At 42.2% G+C, this 18,178-nt stretch overlaps 1 protein-coding gene across 1 annotated transcript; it reads left to right on the top strand.

Moving 5' to 3' along the window:
• Window positions 1-782: 782 nt before the first annotated feature.
• Window positions 783-10,716, top strand: LOC146640672 (uncharacterized). The gene is made up of 4 exons (XM_085399957.1): window positions 783-1,361; window positions 4,803-4,908; window positions 8,514-9,698; window positions 10,024-10,716. Exons 2-4 carry the CDS (start codon window positions 4,891-4,893, stop codon window positions 10,714-10,716), a joined length of 1,896 nt encoding a protein of 631 aa, XP_085256083.1. The 5' UTR covers window positions 783-1,361; window positions 4,803-4,890.
• Window positions 10,717-18,178: the final 7,462 nt, after the last annotated feature.

Raw genomic sequence — 18,178 nt, 5'->3', positions numbered from 1 at the left:
TTCATCCAGGACGCTCAAACACAGACTGGTTTCCAAATATTAGACGCACTGGTTCTTCATGCGTTTCTACCTGAGCACTCAGAGTCATTTCTACAACAGGCCTCCTTCACCTGCTGGTGCCTTTGTTTCTGTGTTTGGCATCAGTGCCTGATGTTTGTGATCTTTGATCTGTTCTGAAGTCTCTCTTTGTGACACAAATGTTGTTTGGCTTCTTTTGCAAACAAGGCAAAAGAACTTTAATGGATTCATTTGCTGATCTTATTTTCTGATGCAAAGCCGTCCTTTCAACGCTTTAGAAAGAAAACCAAACAATGTTTTTAAAACTTTCCCAAAATGTAAAAGCTATTAAAACCATAAACTTCTGCTCCTTGATCATGTGATTCTTCTTCTAGACTGTCTGTAATTGTTATTGCTGATTGTCAATAAAGTTGTTTTTTATAAGTTATGTTGTAAAGGAAGCTTGTGGCGAGGGAGGAGGGGCGACTAAAAGCAGGTTCATATAGTGGGAAAGTCCTCAGGTCATGTGAGGATATTTACTGATGCGTCAACACTGTCAGATAAAAGAACGGCTGCTGCATTTGTTCTCCCACAAATAAGTTTGGTGATGAGTAAAAGAATTACAGATGATGTGGCAGTTTATACTGGGAGCTGGTAGTGATGTTACTGGCTTGAACTGGGTGGAGGACGCACTAATATGGAGGTATGTGGTTTGCTGGGACTCTAGCAGCGTGCTAGTGAGCACAGGTGATATGTCTTCAGACTCTAGACAACATATTGTTTTTGATATACTTCATTTACTGTATAGAATCAAACACAGAGGGATAGAAGTGGATTTCTTATGGCTCCCTGTGAATATCGGTGTTGATGCAATGAACAGGACGATAAGTTTAAAAAGGTGCAGCAAGAAGAAGTCGTGCAGGTTTGACTATAAAATACAGTGAAAGTGAGGTGAAGAGTATAATGAAGGTAAAGATGAAGGACGAGTGGCAGGCACACTGGGACAGAGACGGGAAAGGCAGATATTATTATACAGAAAACAGTCGTGTAGAAGAAGCTGCAGCAGAGACCAGGATGGAATCTGGAGAGTCAGAGTTGGTCACACAGGCTTGAATAGCACACTTAAAAAGGTAAACATGACACAGGAAGTGTGACTTCTGTGGACCAGAGGAGACGTTTGACGGGTTGTTAGCGTCGTCAGGATGCTGGATGGAAACGCTGTGCCTGATAGGATGATTACAGGCTGGACTTTGTCTTCCTGTTACAGATGGATCCAGGCCCTGGATGACTGCTGGACACACATGACCCACACTAGGCTGCCTTCATCCATCCTTTCCTCCTTCACTGAGACTCAGAGTCAGCATGTATGTATTTATCAGGGATTTGAATCCTTTCATTACAGAGTGAAGTTAAAGTAGACGTGTGAACACACTAATAAACACAAAGGGACACAACTACTACTCCATGATGGAAAGCTGAAGTATTACACAGCTTTATGAACCTCCTGTTATCCTGGTAGACGAGTACAGCAATAAATCTTTTACTTGAACATCTTCTGGCTCCAATAAGCTTTGAAATGTGACCATGAAGTTAGAGACACACTGACTGAAACCCACAGCTGTGACTGTGGATCACATCCACACACAGTGTAGCTGCTGTCTCTGTGTGAGCCTTTGCACTGCTGCTCGCAGCACCGTTATATCACTCAGCGCTCGCTGCTGTTATTGAATCCACTTTTTACTGTCCGTGCAATCAAGCTCCTCTGCAGAGCTAGAAAATATCTTCGAACCAGTTTATGTGTTAGGGGATCCTTTGCAGCTGTGACTGTTGCCTCTGTTTTTGTCCTTTGGTTCCTGGGAGCCTTTTACATTTCCATCAGCAACAAATATCTGAACAGGCTTTATTGTAGGAAATACAGGATTAAATAGTTGTCATTATTTATTAGATGTTGTTAAAGATGATCAGATGCTTGTTTAGTTTAATGCTGTGGCTTCAGTCAGCATCACTGTGCTGTATAGTTTTATTTTTCTCATCCTTCTGTTAAAGTTGCTGAATAAAAGCTGGTTGGTCTGCACCTCACCTCTGCCTCGAGCCTCCTTCTTTAAAGCAGCAGAGGCTCTTCATTCAGGTATCACAGCTCGAGTTGTTCTGCAGGAGACCCAGAGTACTGTCCTTGGTCCATAATGACATTAACTTTGATTCATGTCAACACGAAGCCTGAACGTCTGTGATGAACACACTATCAGCATCACTGACATATTTCATCATTTAAAAACACTTCCTGTCACTGTGGTGGTTACAGTGACATCATGCAGTTTGTGCTTTGACCTCCAGAGGGCGACAAATCAGCACAGACAGAGAGCTCCATTCAAACTTTGCTGCCATCAGGAATAATTCTTCAAATATAATCATCAGTGTTTGAGCAGCTATGATATCAGGGACAATCTAGACATGTGTGACAATACTGAACATGTCACATGACACACCTCAAACATCATGTGATCCACTCTCAGTCTGCACTTTCAGTCATGACTTCATGAATTTATGATCAGTTTACTCCTGAAATATTCAAATGCTGCAGGGTGAAGAACAACAAAGTGCTGACACATGTTTGTGTTTCAAACAAGAAAACCAGCAGAAATAAATCATCTTTGGACAACATGACAGAGATTAGTGAGTTTCCAAGTTGCACTTGAATGCAGCACAGACAGATTCTGATGTTCGTGGTTGTAAACGTGTCCTCAAACGCCGCTCTGACTCTTTCCTTCCTGCTCAAAGTTCCTCTTTTCTGAACTTGGTGTTTGTGCCTGACGCTGATCGTCTCCGTGTGGAGCTCCGTGTGAAGGTAACGTTAGCAGTGTGTAATGTTTCCTGGCTAACATCAGCTGTGTGCAGCTCAGTTCCAGCACAAATCTGCCGCTCCATAGTTCACGGTAACGGACTCATGAGGTCGACCGTTAAACGCTCTCCCGCCATTTTGTCTGTGTGCGCGGATGTGTACGTTTTTGTTACCACTGTCATCTCATCAATAGCCTATTTGTAAAAGATCTCTGTTCATAGTTTAGTTGGATTTTAAAACTCTGTAGTTGGACAGTTTTATTTTGGACTGATGCTAAAATTCTTGCTGATTGTTTCTGTCGAGGTTTTGTACTTGACATCCGCCATTTTGGATGTGATAAGCTGTAGAGAGTGCGTCCAAAAAGAGAAACCAGAAAGAGAACCTGTTTTATTAATAACCTCTTGCAAATAGAAGAATATGAAAAAAACAACAACAAATAGGATAAAACCTTTAAATTACTTGAATTTTTAAAATCACCATCATCTGTTAACACAAATTTGATCATTTCAAATTTTTGTTTTCATTTTCTCTTCCCAGTTACTTCTTTCTCATTCTCTTCATTCTCCTTGTCACCTTACGTCTCACTCCTTAACTGAAGTTATAGTTCTAACATAAGAAGTCCCACCAACGTCCTTTATTTAATCTCTGTGTTGTCACAGTTATTATCATCAGATCAGACATGAGACCCAGACAACAACATAAGTTTACAAGCTAACATCATGTCAGCTAACATTAGACGATAGCATCATAAACTTTAAATTACTTTGCCTCTGATCAACAGTTTGATTACATTCTCACATCACAGGTTTATTTGCTAAGTGTGAGTCCGCCCACATTAGATCCACTTTTCAGCAGGTGGAATAATTTGTAGTATATAGGTAATACATCAACAATGCTGCCGTGGCTAAGTTAGGAATATTTAAAATGTCATTTCCAAAACTTGCATATGATCTGCAATTTGTAGCAGATCTACTGACTGTCACAGAGCAGCTGGAGCAGTCTCGAATGCAGGTCAGTCCACTGCTGCCCCCTGTGGCCAAGTGCCATAGCTACTGCTGGATGAACTCGTGACACATCTGCACCTGTTTCTATGAACACATTGAGTCTGAGTGGCTGCACTTACACTGGTGCATTCAACATATTGAAAGATGGCAGCAATGTGGATTGTCAAGACTCAAACCAACCGTTGAGCAAAGACAGCAGCATCACTTGTTTCTGTTTGTTATACAGCCAGATTTACTCGTGACACACATGTGCAGCTGCTTTATCACCTATTCTGAATTTGTTTCAAGCACAATAAATTTGTTACACATGTTGGGATATTGTGTTTGTTATAAATGTTATATACCTGTGTGGTATGTGACTTGTGTTGCCATGACGCCAGGTCTCTCTTGGAAATGAGATTTTTAATCTCAATGAGATTTTTTTTTACCTGGATAAATAAAGGACTAATTTGTAACTTTCAGTGTTTTCCGGTCTTCCAAAAGAAAAAAAACCTTCAACTACATGACATGCAGTTGTGTATTTGTTTTCACCTTATCATACACTTGAAGTTTTACAAATCACCACTTCTTTAGTGAATATCATTTCAGTCTCAGACGATCTCGTTTCTCTTACAGAGGTTGAATGCACCTTCTGCGGATGGCGGTACCACACAGTGTGCGTGGACTTCCCCTGCACAGAAGGCAACTACAAATGCTGTGAATGCTAAATAAACAGAAACAAATGATCCCTGTTGTCTTTGCTTGATGATTGGTTTGAGTCTTGACAATCCACATTGCTGGCGTTGCATCTTTCAATGGCAGCAATGGCAGGTATCAGTGCTCAAACCTTTTGTGTTTGTTTCCAACAAGTTGCCCACCTCGGGAAACAAAAATGTGTTCTTTTACTTGTCAGATGAACATATGAGACACTTTGACTCTTCAGTGCAGTGTGGAGCCTAACAAAGATCTGTTTTGTGTCCCAGCTGATCAGCAGGAGGAGGAGAGTCTGACGGAGCAGCAGAGGAACATTTTCAGCTACTTGGACTCAGCTCAGCCACTACAGAGGAAACAATGAGCTCAACACAGAAGGTGACAGACAGAGCAGGACCATATGACCAAAGATATTTATCACCATATACATTTGAACATTTGCCATAACGATGTAGCTGACGATAGAATTGACACCAGACAAAATACTTTACAGCTGCACAACTTTATTAAAAAGCCATCAATGTATTTTCACTGAAACAAGCAGCTGTTGTTTATGTGCATTAAAGTTATATAAAAATGTAACAGTGCAAATGCAAATTCCTCGCTGACAGTTTAACCAAAAGGCGTTTCCAGTGGAAACTGGCCGACACATCCTGAGCATAACCATGTATAATATCCACTAAACTTCAGAAGAGGTTATACAGTCGTGGCCAAAAGGTTTGAGAATTGCATAAATATTGGAACCTGGAGAAGTTGCTGCTTAAGTTTTTATAATAGCATTTTGCCTGCACTCCAGAATGTTATGAGGAGTGATCAGATGAACTGCATCGTCCTTCTTTGCCATGAAAACGAACTTAATCCCCAAAAAGCCTTACCACTGCATTTCATTGCTGTCATCAAAGGACCTGCTGAGACCATTTCAGTGATCGTCTTCTTAACTCAGGTGAGAATGTTGGCGAGCACGAGGCTGGAGATCATCATGGCTGTATCCCGATTCAGGTTCTGCAGCTTTAAAGTCCTCAAGGGTACTCAAAGACCGCTAAGGCCGAAGTGCGAGGCTCGTAGGCTCGTGAAATGGGACGTCTAGCCTCCGTCGCGCTGCCCAGGTTGCCTAGCAACCATGATACTAACAGCTGGAAACGTTTCATACAGCTTTGTTTGACAGAAATGAAGGAGAACATATTTAGTTCATTTGTTTCTACATGAGCTCTGTGTGATTTGATGAGTATCTGAGGCTGAGACCACAGGACTGTGAAACATGATTGTTGGGCTTCATTTCTGTGTTGAACAGTCGTTTAAGATTAGCTGTAAATAAAAATTAGCTGATGTTGTTCATGAGACTAAAGTCATCTCACTGTGGTAATGTAAATATAATATGGCCAATATGATAGTTATTATATTAATCACTTCACTCACAGACAAGTATCTGTGACAGTGTGTATACAGATGTATCATATATAAGAGACAAATATTGTTCATTTAATATGTTGGTACTAAATGTGGCTCAGTGCTTACATATATGTGTAAAAAGCAAATGTAGGAGCTGTGATAACTGTGTCTGATAGAATGAAGAGTAGACTGATATATGAAATATTCCTTTATTGGGTGAGAAAATCAGACCATGTCATAACTGCTGTAAGTCACACAGAATAGATATCAGAGCCTTAAACAGGCTGACTTCTGCTAAATGGGTCAAACTGGGCAGAAAGTCTACAAACACATAACATCCTTATAGAATATGATGTAACACTATAGATCAACTTAGCTCAGAATATATAAAGCATATAAACAGTTACAGCAATATGATGCAACAAACACAGCAGCTACTGATCCAAAATACTCAAAGCTTCATAGAACTGAAACCAACATTTATTTTAGCTCCATCCTGCTGCTGATACAGACTTTAGGTTTCTGAACATTAAACTTGTTGCTGCCTTTCATAGTGTGTAACTTGAAGGCCCTGAGTACTTTCTCCCACACTGGAAACACTGGGATGATCACATTATTTGAACATTACCTAATAAGACTGATTCAGCACAGACAGTTATGTTAAACTTTCCTAGCAGTCCTTCACAAACAGGGAACAGTCTGTCTATTCTCTCCATCTGTCAGCTGCTGCTGGCTCTTCCTCCTCCTCTTCCTCACACACTGCTGAGTTTGTCCTGGTGGATCATCAGGGCTGCAAAGCCTCACAGATGATGTGCAGCAGTGGCTCCCTCAGTCTGTCCTCACTCTGGACACTTGCAGTCGTCACACATGGAAATCAAATGTGTGATAAGCTGCAGGATTCAAACACAAGTGTAACTTATAAACACATGTTCATACTTTTATTCCACAATCAGAGAGAAAGAAACAGAGAGAGAGTGCAGGACAGACAGACAGGTGACAGTCTCAGGTGTACACACTGCTACACAACAGCACCAGAGAAGCAGGATTTAGTGTTTGTGTTATTACGAGTGTAAACAAGAAGAGTTCCAGATGGTGCAGTGGACACATGTGTGACTGCTGTGATTAAAGCATCTTTCTTTCAGCTTAACGAGTGAACCGTCAGCTCGTTCAAACACACGTTAAAGTGCGTTTGGCTCGACACCACCGAACAGAGGCAGCAATATAACACAGCTAACATTAACAGTGCAGTAAATCCTGCTTGTGCCGTGATGTTCAGGACTGCAAACCGAGCAGCATCACTGACTTTCAGCTTGTTGTGTTTGTGGATATATGACTGACTTTAATTATCCACAAAATCATCACATTCTCTGTCAGATGAAGGTCGACTATTGAACGGCGTATATTTTAAAGGCTTTAAAACCAAGTTAACGCTGAAAGTACAAACATCACTAATGTCACATAACTCTGCCGACAAGGCATAGCTATGGCTATGAAATGCTCTTTGTGTATCACTTCTTCATTATGAAAGATGTCATTAATGCACTAGTAATGTCTCATCTGGAGTATTGTTCAATCATTTGGTCAGCAGCTAATAAGACAGATCTTAACAGACTTCAGTTAGTCCAGAATAAGGCGTCCAGATTAGTGTGAAGATGTTCATACTATACTAATATTGATAACATGCATAATAACCTTTCTTGGCTTCCTGTACAGGCTAAAATATTCTATGGCTTACTTGTAGTTCTAAAGAAAGCAATTCTGTTAAACACACCACATTTATTCTGCTCAGCTGCAGTATCCAGATGAAATACATCATCATATTACACAGTTTTCAACAAGCTGCAATTTAGTAAATGCTCGAGTTAAAAGTAACGTTTTGTAAAACTGTTACATTTAGAGCAACTTTTAAGTGGAATAAGTTGCCTTAAAAAATTAGAGAATTATTCAAAACTTCAATGAACACTTAAAAGCCGATTTACAGAGCTTTTAGTTGTTGTAAATATTGTAAGACATGATTTGTTTTTGAAATTTGTGTAATGTGCCTCAATGTTATTGATATTATTATTATTATTATTGATTGCTTATATTTGAACAATTGTGAAACCTCACTGTGGATGTAAGAGTGAAATTATGTGGATATCTTGAATCCACTTTATTGTGTAATATTTTATGTGAGTATTTGACGGAAGACGAGCAACATCTGTTGTGGAAGCTAACGGGGTTCCTTTAGAATAAACAAACATAGGATTTATTATCACTGAATAATTCTGTATAAATCTATACAAACTATAGAAATATGTAATAGGAAACAACAAAATAATCTAAATTATAAAATAATGTGTGTGTGTGTGTGTGTGTGTGTGTGTGTGTGTGTGTGCATGATTTTAGTGTTTGAACAGTCATGAATTATCTTTAACAGCAGGTTGGATGTAATGTGTTAGAACTACCAGCAGGTGGGGATAAGAGACCTTTAAGGTGTTTGGTGCCACGCTCCACCTTCAGGTTTAAAACTAGTGTTAATGGAGTTTGAAGGTTGAGTTTGTTCCACGACTGCATTTCACTCACTGCCTCTGTTTGTATCTCTGTCACTGCAGGACCAACATGGAGCCAGAAGTCAGCGCTCTCAGGAGGCCGACAAACCTCACAGAAGAAAGGGAGAGAAAAAACACACCTGTGACGAGTGTGGGAAGGGTTTTACTGTGAGGGCTAAACTAAAACAGCATCAGGTCATCCACACTGGAGAGAGACCGTTCAGCTGTGACTTGTGTGGAAAGTCTTTTTCCTTGAAGGGTCACCTAAAAACACACCAACTCATCCACAGTGGAGTTAAAGCGTACAGCTGTGATCAGTGTGGCAGAGCTTTTACTCAAAGTAGCAACTTACAGAGGCATCTAGTTACCCACTCTGGAATTAAGCCATACAGCTGTGACGAGTGTGGGAAGGGTTTTACTGTGAGGGATAAACTAAAACAGCATCAGGTCATCCACACTGGAGAGAGACCGTTCAGCTGTGACTTGTGTGGAAAGTCTTTTTCCTTGAAGGGTCACCTAAAAACACACCAACTCATCCACAGTGGAGTTAAAGCGTACAGCTGTGATCAGTGTGGCAGAGCTTTTACTCAAAGTAGCAACTTACAGAGGCATCTAGTTACCCACTCTGGAATTAAGCCATACAGCTGTGACGAGTGTGGGAAGGGTTTTACTGTGAGGGATAAACTAAAACAGCATCAGGTCATCCACACTGGAGAGAGACCATTCAGCTGTGACTTGTGTGGAAAGTCTTTTTCCAGGAAGGGTTACCTAAAAAAACACCAACTCATCCACAGTGGAGTTAAAGCGTACAGCTGTGATCAGTGTGGCAGAGCTTTTAGTCAAAGTAGCCACTTACAGAGTCATCTAGTTACCCACTCTGGAATTAAGGCATACAGCTGTGATCAGTGTGGCAGAGCTTTTACTAACAGTAGCCACTTACAGAGGCATCTAGTTACCCACTCTGGAATTAAGGCATACAGCTGTGACATCTGTGGAAAAACTTTCAGCCAGAGAGAGAGCCGAAATACACACCTACGCATTCACAACAGACATGATGTGTACTGCTGTGAACAATGTGGCAAAGAGTTTATAACTCACACAGACTTACAACGACACATGTTTACCCACACTGAGGAGAGACCTTATCAATGTGACCTGTGTGAGAAGACTTTTAAATCTCCACGTCACCTGAGACGACACCAACAGATCCACACCAGAAAGAGACTCTACAAGTGCAGCTACTGTGAGGTATGTATTTATATTGTTATCTTGTCATTTTAGCCTGACTGTTTGGAACAACTCTGCTCATTAAACTGTGTTAGCATGTTAGCAATTCTACTGCATGGAAAAGCAGCTCTGAGTGATTATTCAGATTTTCCTTTCAGTTATGATTTTAGTATTACTGTAGTATTATGGTGGTAGTATTGTAGTTATTGCAGCCCAGTAAACTGAGTGTGTTAACTGAAACAGTCAAATGTAGTTGGACGTCTGCAGAGATGCTCTTTATTTCAGGCGACGTTCAGGATACAAATGTTGAAGGACTGACTTACACTGTCTTTGTGTCTTTGTTTAGAAGCAGAGCGACACAGATGGATCCAGTTCTCAACCCTGTCATCACTGTGGTGGTGGGAAAGACTTTCATTGTGACCTCTGTGGAAAAACTTTCAGTTGGCAAGCTGCCCTTAAAACACATCAACGTAGACACACTGGAGACAAACTGAAATACTGCAAAGAATGTGGGAGAAGCTTCACCACACCAAGTGAGTTAAAACAACATGAACTGATTCACAGTGGGGTTAAAAAGCACCTCTGTGATCAGTGTGGGTCATCCTTCACCACTGCAAGGGACCTTAAATCACACAAACGAGTCCACACAGGAGAGAAACCACACAAGTGCAGACACTGTGAGAGAAGCTTCTCGCATTCAGGTCATCGTAACAGTCATGAACGAACACACATAGAAGGAAACTACAGCTGTGACCAGTGTGACAAGAGCTTCAGGAATCTCAGTTCATACTCTGCACACAAACGATCCCACGTTACTAATAAACTGTTTCACTGTTACCAATGTGCCCAAACATTCACCTCATTGTCTGCTCTGTGCAAACATCAGCGCGATCACTCAGGGCTGAAATCACTCCCATCACTGGATCACAGTGAATCTGAAGACACAGAAAGATCCTCTGGTTTCTGTGTCAGACTCAAAAAGCTTGAGATCAGGCTCCACAGAGTTCAGATAGAATCATTTAAACTTGTGTTGAACTGAACTGGTTGCTGGGCTGAACTTCTACATAATACAGATCTACATGGGATCTTCTTTTCTGTTTTTTACTGAGTCAGTTTTGTCCTTTTTTCTCTGTCCTGGTTTTGCTCGTCTGTAAATGATTGAAACTCAGTCAAATAGTTCATTGTTCTCCAGCAAAACGTTTTGGAAACTCATGTTTAACCTTTAAAACTCTGACATGTTTTAGCACACAAGGCTTCATCGGGGAGTTCACTCATGATTGGACCATGAGAACAAAGGTTTTTAGTTCTTTCAAAGAGAGTCTTGGAGATGTTTGATGTTTCTGTTTTTTCTACATAAAGGAATAAACTATTTTTCTTGCTTCATGTAGTGTGGAAGTTTTTAATGTTTCTTCATCTGTGATGTTCTTGAATGTGTTCACGTGAAGATGATATAAATAAACTCTTGTCAGAGATTTACAGTTATCAAACAGGTGAATAAACAACACTGAGACACTTGGAGACGGTTAACGTGCTGCACGGGTGAGGGCTCAGAGAGGACTCACACCGAGCTGCAGTAGTCGTTTATTATTTATAGCAGGGTGAAACAAGCATAGCAGTTTCCTCTAATTTTGCATATATGTGTGTGTGTGTGTCTAAGTTCGTATAAATGTCATAGGGTGAACTTCCTCTTTCTATAAACAGAGCGAGTAGTACATTTTGTTCTTTTCCTATTAAGAGTAAAATATGAACATATACTTTAATGCAACATAAAACTCATAAAAGCGTTTCTTCTTTAACATCCCCTCCTGATGTTAATATTTTTCACTTAATCATACTTTATTATCAGCCAACAATCACTTGCTTATAACATTTTCAATTGTAGCATCATTCAGTATGTGTGTGTGTGTTTCTATACTAAATCTTCTTCATCCGATTCATCTTCTAGTGGCAGTCCAACATAGGTAATTACTGTGGCCTGTACCATTTTGTCAATCATGGATCTTATGCATGGTAGGATACATGTAGAAAACAAGCACAATAATAGAAGCAGAACTCCTATCAGTACGAGTCCTTTTATCACGAGGGTCTTCCAGCTGCCACTCAGCAGCCAGGTCAGCCAGTCCTCATTGTTCGTGACATAGTCTTGTTGCTGCGCATTACTCAGTTGTCGCAACTTGTCTAGGGCGGTGGTCATGGTCAAGGAGTGCACGTTGTCCGGGATATAGGTGCAACAAGTGGTGTTGAATAAGACACAGAGGCCCCCTCTCTCAGCGAGAATCATGTCCAGGGCGACCCTGTGTTGCATGACCACTATTCTGATCGCGTTGATTTCCTCATTCTGAGCCTTATTTATCTTTGTTGAGCTGTTCAGGAAAAGTCCAAATCGGTAGTCAAGAGTCTCAATTCTTAACGTGTTTTTTCCAGTTCCGACCCATGGGAACAGTGAGTGCAGGACCTTCTGTCTGGTGGTCCACAACTTGAACTCCGCTGGTACATCACTGCCCCAGATTGGGTCATGGGGTTGCACGTCATCAGTGTTCCTCTTGCGTCGTGGTTGGTTCTGATGGAATACTCTGAATGTGTGGTCTGACACTAAAATTAGGGCGCAGAGTCCGGTACAAGAAAAGCTCACAACTAAGACAAAACTGCTCCTGCAAGGAAAGCTCACTGTTATGCATGCAAGTCATCAAGATGACATCATCAAGATGGCGCTGGAGTGACGGCAGCCTTTCCAAGTAGCTCTGCAACACCGCACCTTTTTGTTAACTTTAACTTTTTAGACTAGGCTTTTCAAACTTTTTTTTCACCTTCCTCTACTTATACCTCTTAGATATAGCGATACAAGATGGATAATGCACTTTTTAAAACTTCTGGAACCAGTTCCTTCATCTATTCGAGAGCGGAGCTGCTGGCACTAAAAACAAAGGGACAGACCGGCATGCGACACAACATCCCGGCCGAGCTAAAGAGGAGCTACAGAGGCTGCAAAGCTGGAGCGAGGAGAGCGGATCACCGGAGGCGATTCAAACCATCAATCCCGACAGTGATCATGGGCAACGTGAACTCGTTACAGAATAAGATTGACGAACTGTGCGCTCTGAACAACCACAGACTATACCGTGAGTGCAGCTTGTTTATCTTCACGGAGACGTGGCTAACCGAGCTAACGCCGCAGGCTAACGTAGACCTATGCGGTTTCACACCCGTGAGAGCCGATAGGGACACGCAGGCCAGCGGAAAAAGCAGAGGTGGGGGACTCATTGTCTACGTTAACAACAGATACTGTAACCCTGGACACGTCTCCGTTAAAGTTTCGGTATGCCGTCCGGACCTGGAGCTGCTAGCTGTTAGCTTGCGGCCATATTATCTACCTCGGGAGTTCAGTCATGTGATCTGTGTGTATGTTTACATCCCTCCGAGGGCCGACGCAACAGCTGCCTGTGAGAAAATACACACAGTCACAGCAAGACTTCAGACACAAAACCCCGAGGCTTTCATTATTATATCTGGAGATTTTAACCATGCCACACTGGACTCTACTCTGGCTGCTTTTCACCAGTTTGTGAATTGTCCCACAAGGAGCAACAGGACAATTGACCTACTGTATGCTAATGTGAGAGATGCATACAGAGCCACCCCCCTCCCCCCACTAGGGAAGTCAGACCACAACCTGGTTTACCTACAGCCACAATACACACCCCTCGTCCAAAGGCAGCCTGTCACAACGCGCTCCATCCGGAGATGGACCCCAGAAAAGGAGGATGCTCTGAGAGACTGCTATGACACCACAGACTGGGATGTGCTCCTGAGCCCACATGGTGAGGACATAGAGGGGGCGACACACTGTCTTACAGACTACCTCAACTTTTGTGTGGACACGGTCGCCCCTGCTAAGACGGTACGGTGTTATCCTAATAACAAACCGTGGGTAACACAGGAAGTCAAAGCTGTCCTCAACATGAAGAAGAAGGCTTTCAGGAGCAAAGTGAAGGAGGAGATGAAGGCAGCACAGCGGGAGGTGAAACGCTGCCTGAGGGAAGCAAAGGACACCTACAGGAGGAAGGTGGAGCAGAAGTTGGAGAGGAACAATATGAGGGAGGTCTGGAATGGTGTGAAAACCATCACAGGCCACAACACCAAGAAAAGCACAGTGGGGGGGACTGTGGAGAAGGCAAACGAACTCAACAACTTCTTCAACAGGTTTGACCAGCCCACAACCCCCCCACCCTCACCTTCACTACAGAGTCCAATCCCCACTCTCCTACCTCCCTCGCTTCCCCCCCTTCCTGACACCATGACACCCCCCTCCTCCAATCCCTCTCTCAGCAGCAAGACATCTCCCCCCCTCCCCTCTTCCCAAACATCTCCCAGTGTCACAGTGGATCAGGTCAGGAGACAACTGAGGAAGCTTCGCCCCAGAAAGGCAGCAGGCCCAGACAAGGTGTGTCCTAGGATGCTAAAGGCGTGTGCTGCTGAACTTGGGGAGCCGCTACAACGAGTCTTCAACCTCAGTCTGCGACTGGGGAGAGTGCCCGCCCTATGGAAGACATCCTGCATCGTCCCGGTCCCCAAAAAGAACCGGCCCAATGAGCTGAATGACTTCCGACCGGTGGCACTGACGTCACATCTTATGAAGACTCTAGAGCGGTTCTTCCTCAACCTCCTCCGACCACAGGTACAACATGCCCAGGACCCACTACAGTTTGCATACAAGGCGGGTGTCGGAGTGGAGGATGCCATCCTGTACCTCCTACACAGAGCCCACTCACACCTGGATGGGGGAAAAGGCACGGTCAGGATACTGTTTCTTGACTTTTCCAGTGCCTTTAATACCATCCGGCCCTGTATGCTTCAGGAAAAACTGAACAGGATGGAGGTGGACCCCTGCCTGGTGGCTTGGATCTCCGACTACCTCACCGACAGACCACAGTACGTCAGGCTGAAGGACATCACGTCTGACACAGTGGTCAGCAGCACAGGAGCACCACAGGGAACTGTGCTGTCCCCTCTTCTCTTCACCCTGTACACCTCTGACTTCTGCTACAACTCTGAATTATGCCACATTCAGAAGTTTGCAGACGACACAGCCATCATGGGGTGTATCTGGGATGATCAGGAAGAGGAGTACAGAAGTCTGGTGAGGAACTTTGTCGCATGGAGTCACACAAACCACCTGCAACTCAACACCTCAAAGACTAAGGAACTGGTTGTGGACTTCGGGAGGTCTAGAGCAGGTCCACTGCCGGTTCAGATAGAGGGGGAGGAGGTGGAGGTGGTCAACAAGTACAAGTACCTCGGGCTGTGGGTGGACAATAAACTGGACTGGTCATGCAACACAGAGCACCTGTATAAAAAAGCCCAAAGCCGACTGTACTTCCTCAGGAGGCTGAGGTCTTTTAACATCTGCAGGAAGCTCCTGAGGATGTTTTACCAGTCGGTGGTTGCTGGAGTACTTTTCTATGCTGTGGTGTGCTGGGGGAGCAGCACAGCAAAGAAGGACTCATCCAGGCTGGAGAAACTGATCAGGAGGGCTAGCTCTGGAACAGTGGCGCGGCTGCCCCTCTGTTGGTCTTCCATGGTCTCTTGTGTTCTGGGGACCTCTGGATGTCTGGAGTTTTGATCTCCTCCATACCCGCTTCACACCCTGGAGGACGGGGCTGTGGCCCCCCCACACTCCCTAGCAGATCATTACATGGAGAAACCTTTGGAATGCAAGCATGCTGATCCACACAGGTATGCACACATGGGTATTCACAGACGCGGACTAAAGCTTTCTTGGCTGCTGCCTCAAAGCACACTGTGCGCTGTCTATCTTGCGTGCTGCACAATATCGTTTATTACTTAGTAAATACTGATATCTATGACTAGCTAGTTTATTGTGATGGTGCTTTGTTTTCTCTATTATTATGTTGCTCTTTGTTGTTTGCTGTCTCCTCTGTTTGTTTGTTTGTTTGTTTGTTTGTTTGTTTTTTCTCCATACAGGTGACCCAGGAGTTTTTTTTTTGTTTTTTTTTTTGTTTTGTTTTTTTGTCTCTCTTCCCCCCCCTTCTCACCGTCTCTTCTCCCCTTGGGTTTTCTTTCTTTCTCTCCCCCTCTCTCTCTCATTCATTCCCCCTGTCCTATTTATTAAAAAAAAAAAAAAAAAAAATGACAAAGGATGAACTGAAGCTCTGCCATCACGTAATGTCGCATACTGCTGTTTCTGATGTCATTTAGAAAAAAAAAAAAAAAAAAAAAAAAAAAAAGGAGGGCTAGCTCTGTGGTCGGCATGAAGCTGGACACTCTGGTGACAGTGGCAGAGAAAAGGACATTAAAGAAACTGATGGACATTATGGACAATGCCAGGCATCCTCTGCACACGGCCATTAACAACCAGAAGAGTCTGTTCAGTGACAGGTTGCTTCTCCCAAAGACAAGAACTAACAGACTTAAAAACTCCTTTGTCCCACACACCATCAGACTGTTTAACTCCTCTCTGGAGGGGAGAGGGAGGGGAAACAGGAGGACAAAGGAGGGGGGAACAACTAAGCTGTAGTGCCTCTTCACCTCACTGTACAATACCTTGTGCAATACTTTTGTAAATAGTCAACGGTGCAATAGACTCAATACTTGAAATGTGCAATTCACTTGTATTTTTATTTTTATTCCTATTTATTCTATTTATCCCCTTCGTATATTTTATTTATATTGTCTCTGTATTTATATATATGTGTGTGTGTATAACTCTGTAACTTCTGTCGGTGCTGTGCTTTTTTGGAAATCGAATTTCCCAGAGGAACCCACCCGAGGGATTAATAAAGTTCTATCTTATCTTATCTTATCTTATCTTATCTTATCTTATCTTATCTTATCTTATCTTATCTTATCTTATCTTATCTTATCTTATCTTATCTTAAGTTGATCAGCTCTAGGTGAGAAGACATTTAAATCTCACACTTGTTCTGCTGCATTTTTGAAGCTGGAGGAACAGATCGCAGGGTTCATTTTTATATACACTGCAACTGCCATGAGGACAGGGCCATTTTTTTGTTGTTGTTTGTTTTTCCTTTTGCTCTGTGCAGCACTTTGGCAGCATTTTTAAATTTCTCTTTGTATTTTTTCTTTCTTTTACTAGTGAAGAGATGTAGAGTGAACAGTTATACAGTCTAAATATCCCATATGGGTCGTGTGAAATGGTGTTTTCAGTTTCATTCAGTTGAAGTAAAGAACGTTGAATATTTCTAAGTGTGCTGTTTTGAACCAACATGTCACAGTATGATCAGTGCTGTAATTTTTGACAGTCACTGTATCAATGTTATTTTTGCATCTCTTGAATAAAGGTTTTGACCTGCAAGTGCTAATTTCTTTAGTTATTGGGGTAAAATGGGTAATGTTAATAGGAAGGTGTTTGCCAATTCAGTAACCTAATTTAATGTTAATGGAAACTAACATTATCTCAAATTGTTTAGTTATAATTGTTGTTTAACTGAATCTTGATTTTTGATCTTGATTTGTTCTTTCCCAACATTTTTCAAAAGAAACAGTCTAATTTCTTTGCTGTGATTGATTCCAGAGAACACGGAAGAACTGACATTATTTAACTGTTGATTTATGTAGATTCAGTGGAGGAGTAATGTCAGTTTAATTCTTTACCTACTGTCAATGCAGTGAAATTAGACATTTTGTTTTGAAAGGTTACTGGTGGATGCCAGCAACCATCTTGGAAGAGAACAATATAATCTGTTATTAGGCCTCCATTTGAAAATTGTGTATTTGATACTAGAATATAATAGGTATATAATAAGCTGAGGCCTTGACTAGTAGAACGTCATGTTGGTGTTTAACAACACATGAGCCAACATCAGACTCCGAGCGCTACGATGCTAAAGATCAGAAGATCCAGTGTGACATCATCGTTACCTGGCAACAGCAGCCCTCATCTGACTTTATTGGAGGATATTTACACCAGCAACATGGTTTAGTTTGATATGACGGATTAACAACATGCGCTGTGATATCCAGTTCATCTGTAATAGATACTGGATCTAATCAGTCAGCAGATATCTGATCAGCTTATTTATAATTATACTAGAAACAAACACAACTGTGTTGGTGATTCATGCAAACTTGCATATCAGCCTTTGAAGGTTTTGTAGTATTGAGAACAAAGAGGTTGTGTTAGGGCTGAAAAGCCCGACTTGTTCTCCTCTGCAGGTCATCAAATGCACCACAGAAGTTTGTATTTGCACAGCCTGTATATGTTTGATGGCTTTATTATTCTCTGTTCAAAGACAGTAAATGTGGAAAATGTCTCATGTAGTATCAGCTTCATTTAAAATGACTGCAAACATTTAGAGAACATGTGCTGCTGTTTGTCCTACATTTCAACACTGAATGAACCCTGAAAACATGGCAGCTGGCAGGTTGGAGTTCACATGAAATATCGGCTGTATGAAGACTGGAAATATAGATGATACAAACATGCAGCCAAACATTTGTGGACATGAATAAACTATCTGATC

This window comes from Rhamphochromis longiceps, unplaced genomic scaffold (assembly GCF_057381845.1).
Source record: "Rhamphochromis longiceps isolate RC_006_pf unplaced genomic scaffold, R_longiceps_female_GT1.1 unmapped_scaffold_4, whole genome shotgun sequence".
NCBI lineage: Eukaryota > Metazoa > Chordata > Actinopteri > Cichliformes > Cichlidae > Rhamphochromis > Rhamphochromis longiceps.
Note: the sequence above shows the minus strand (reverse complement) of the source record. Positions and strands in the feature narration are given on the sequence as shown.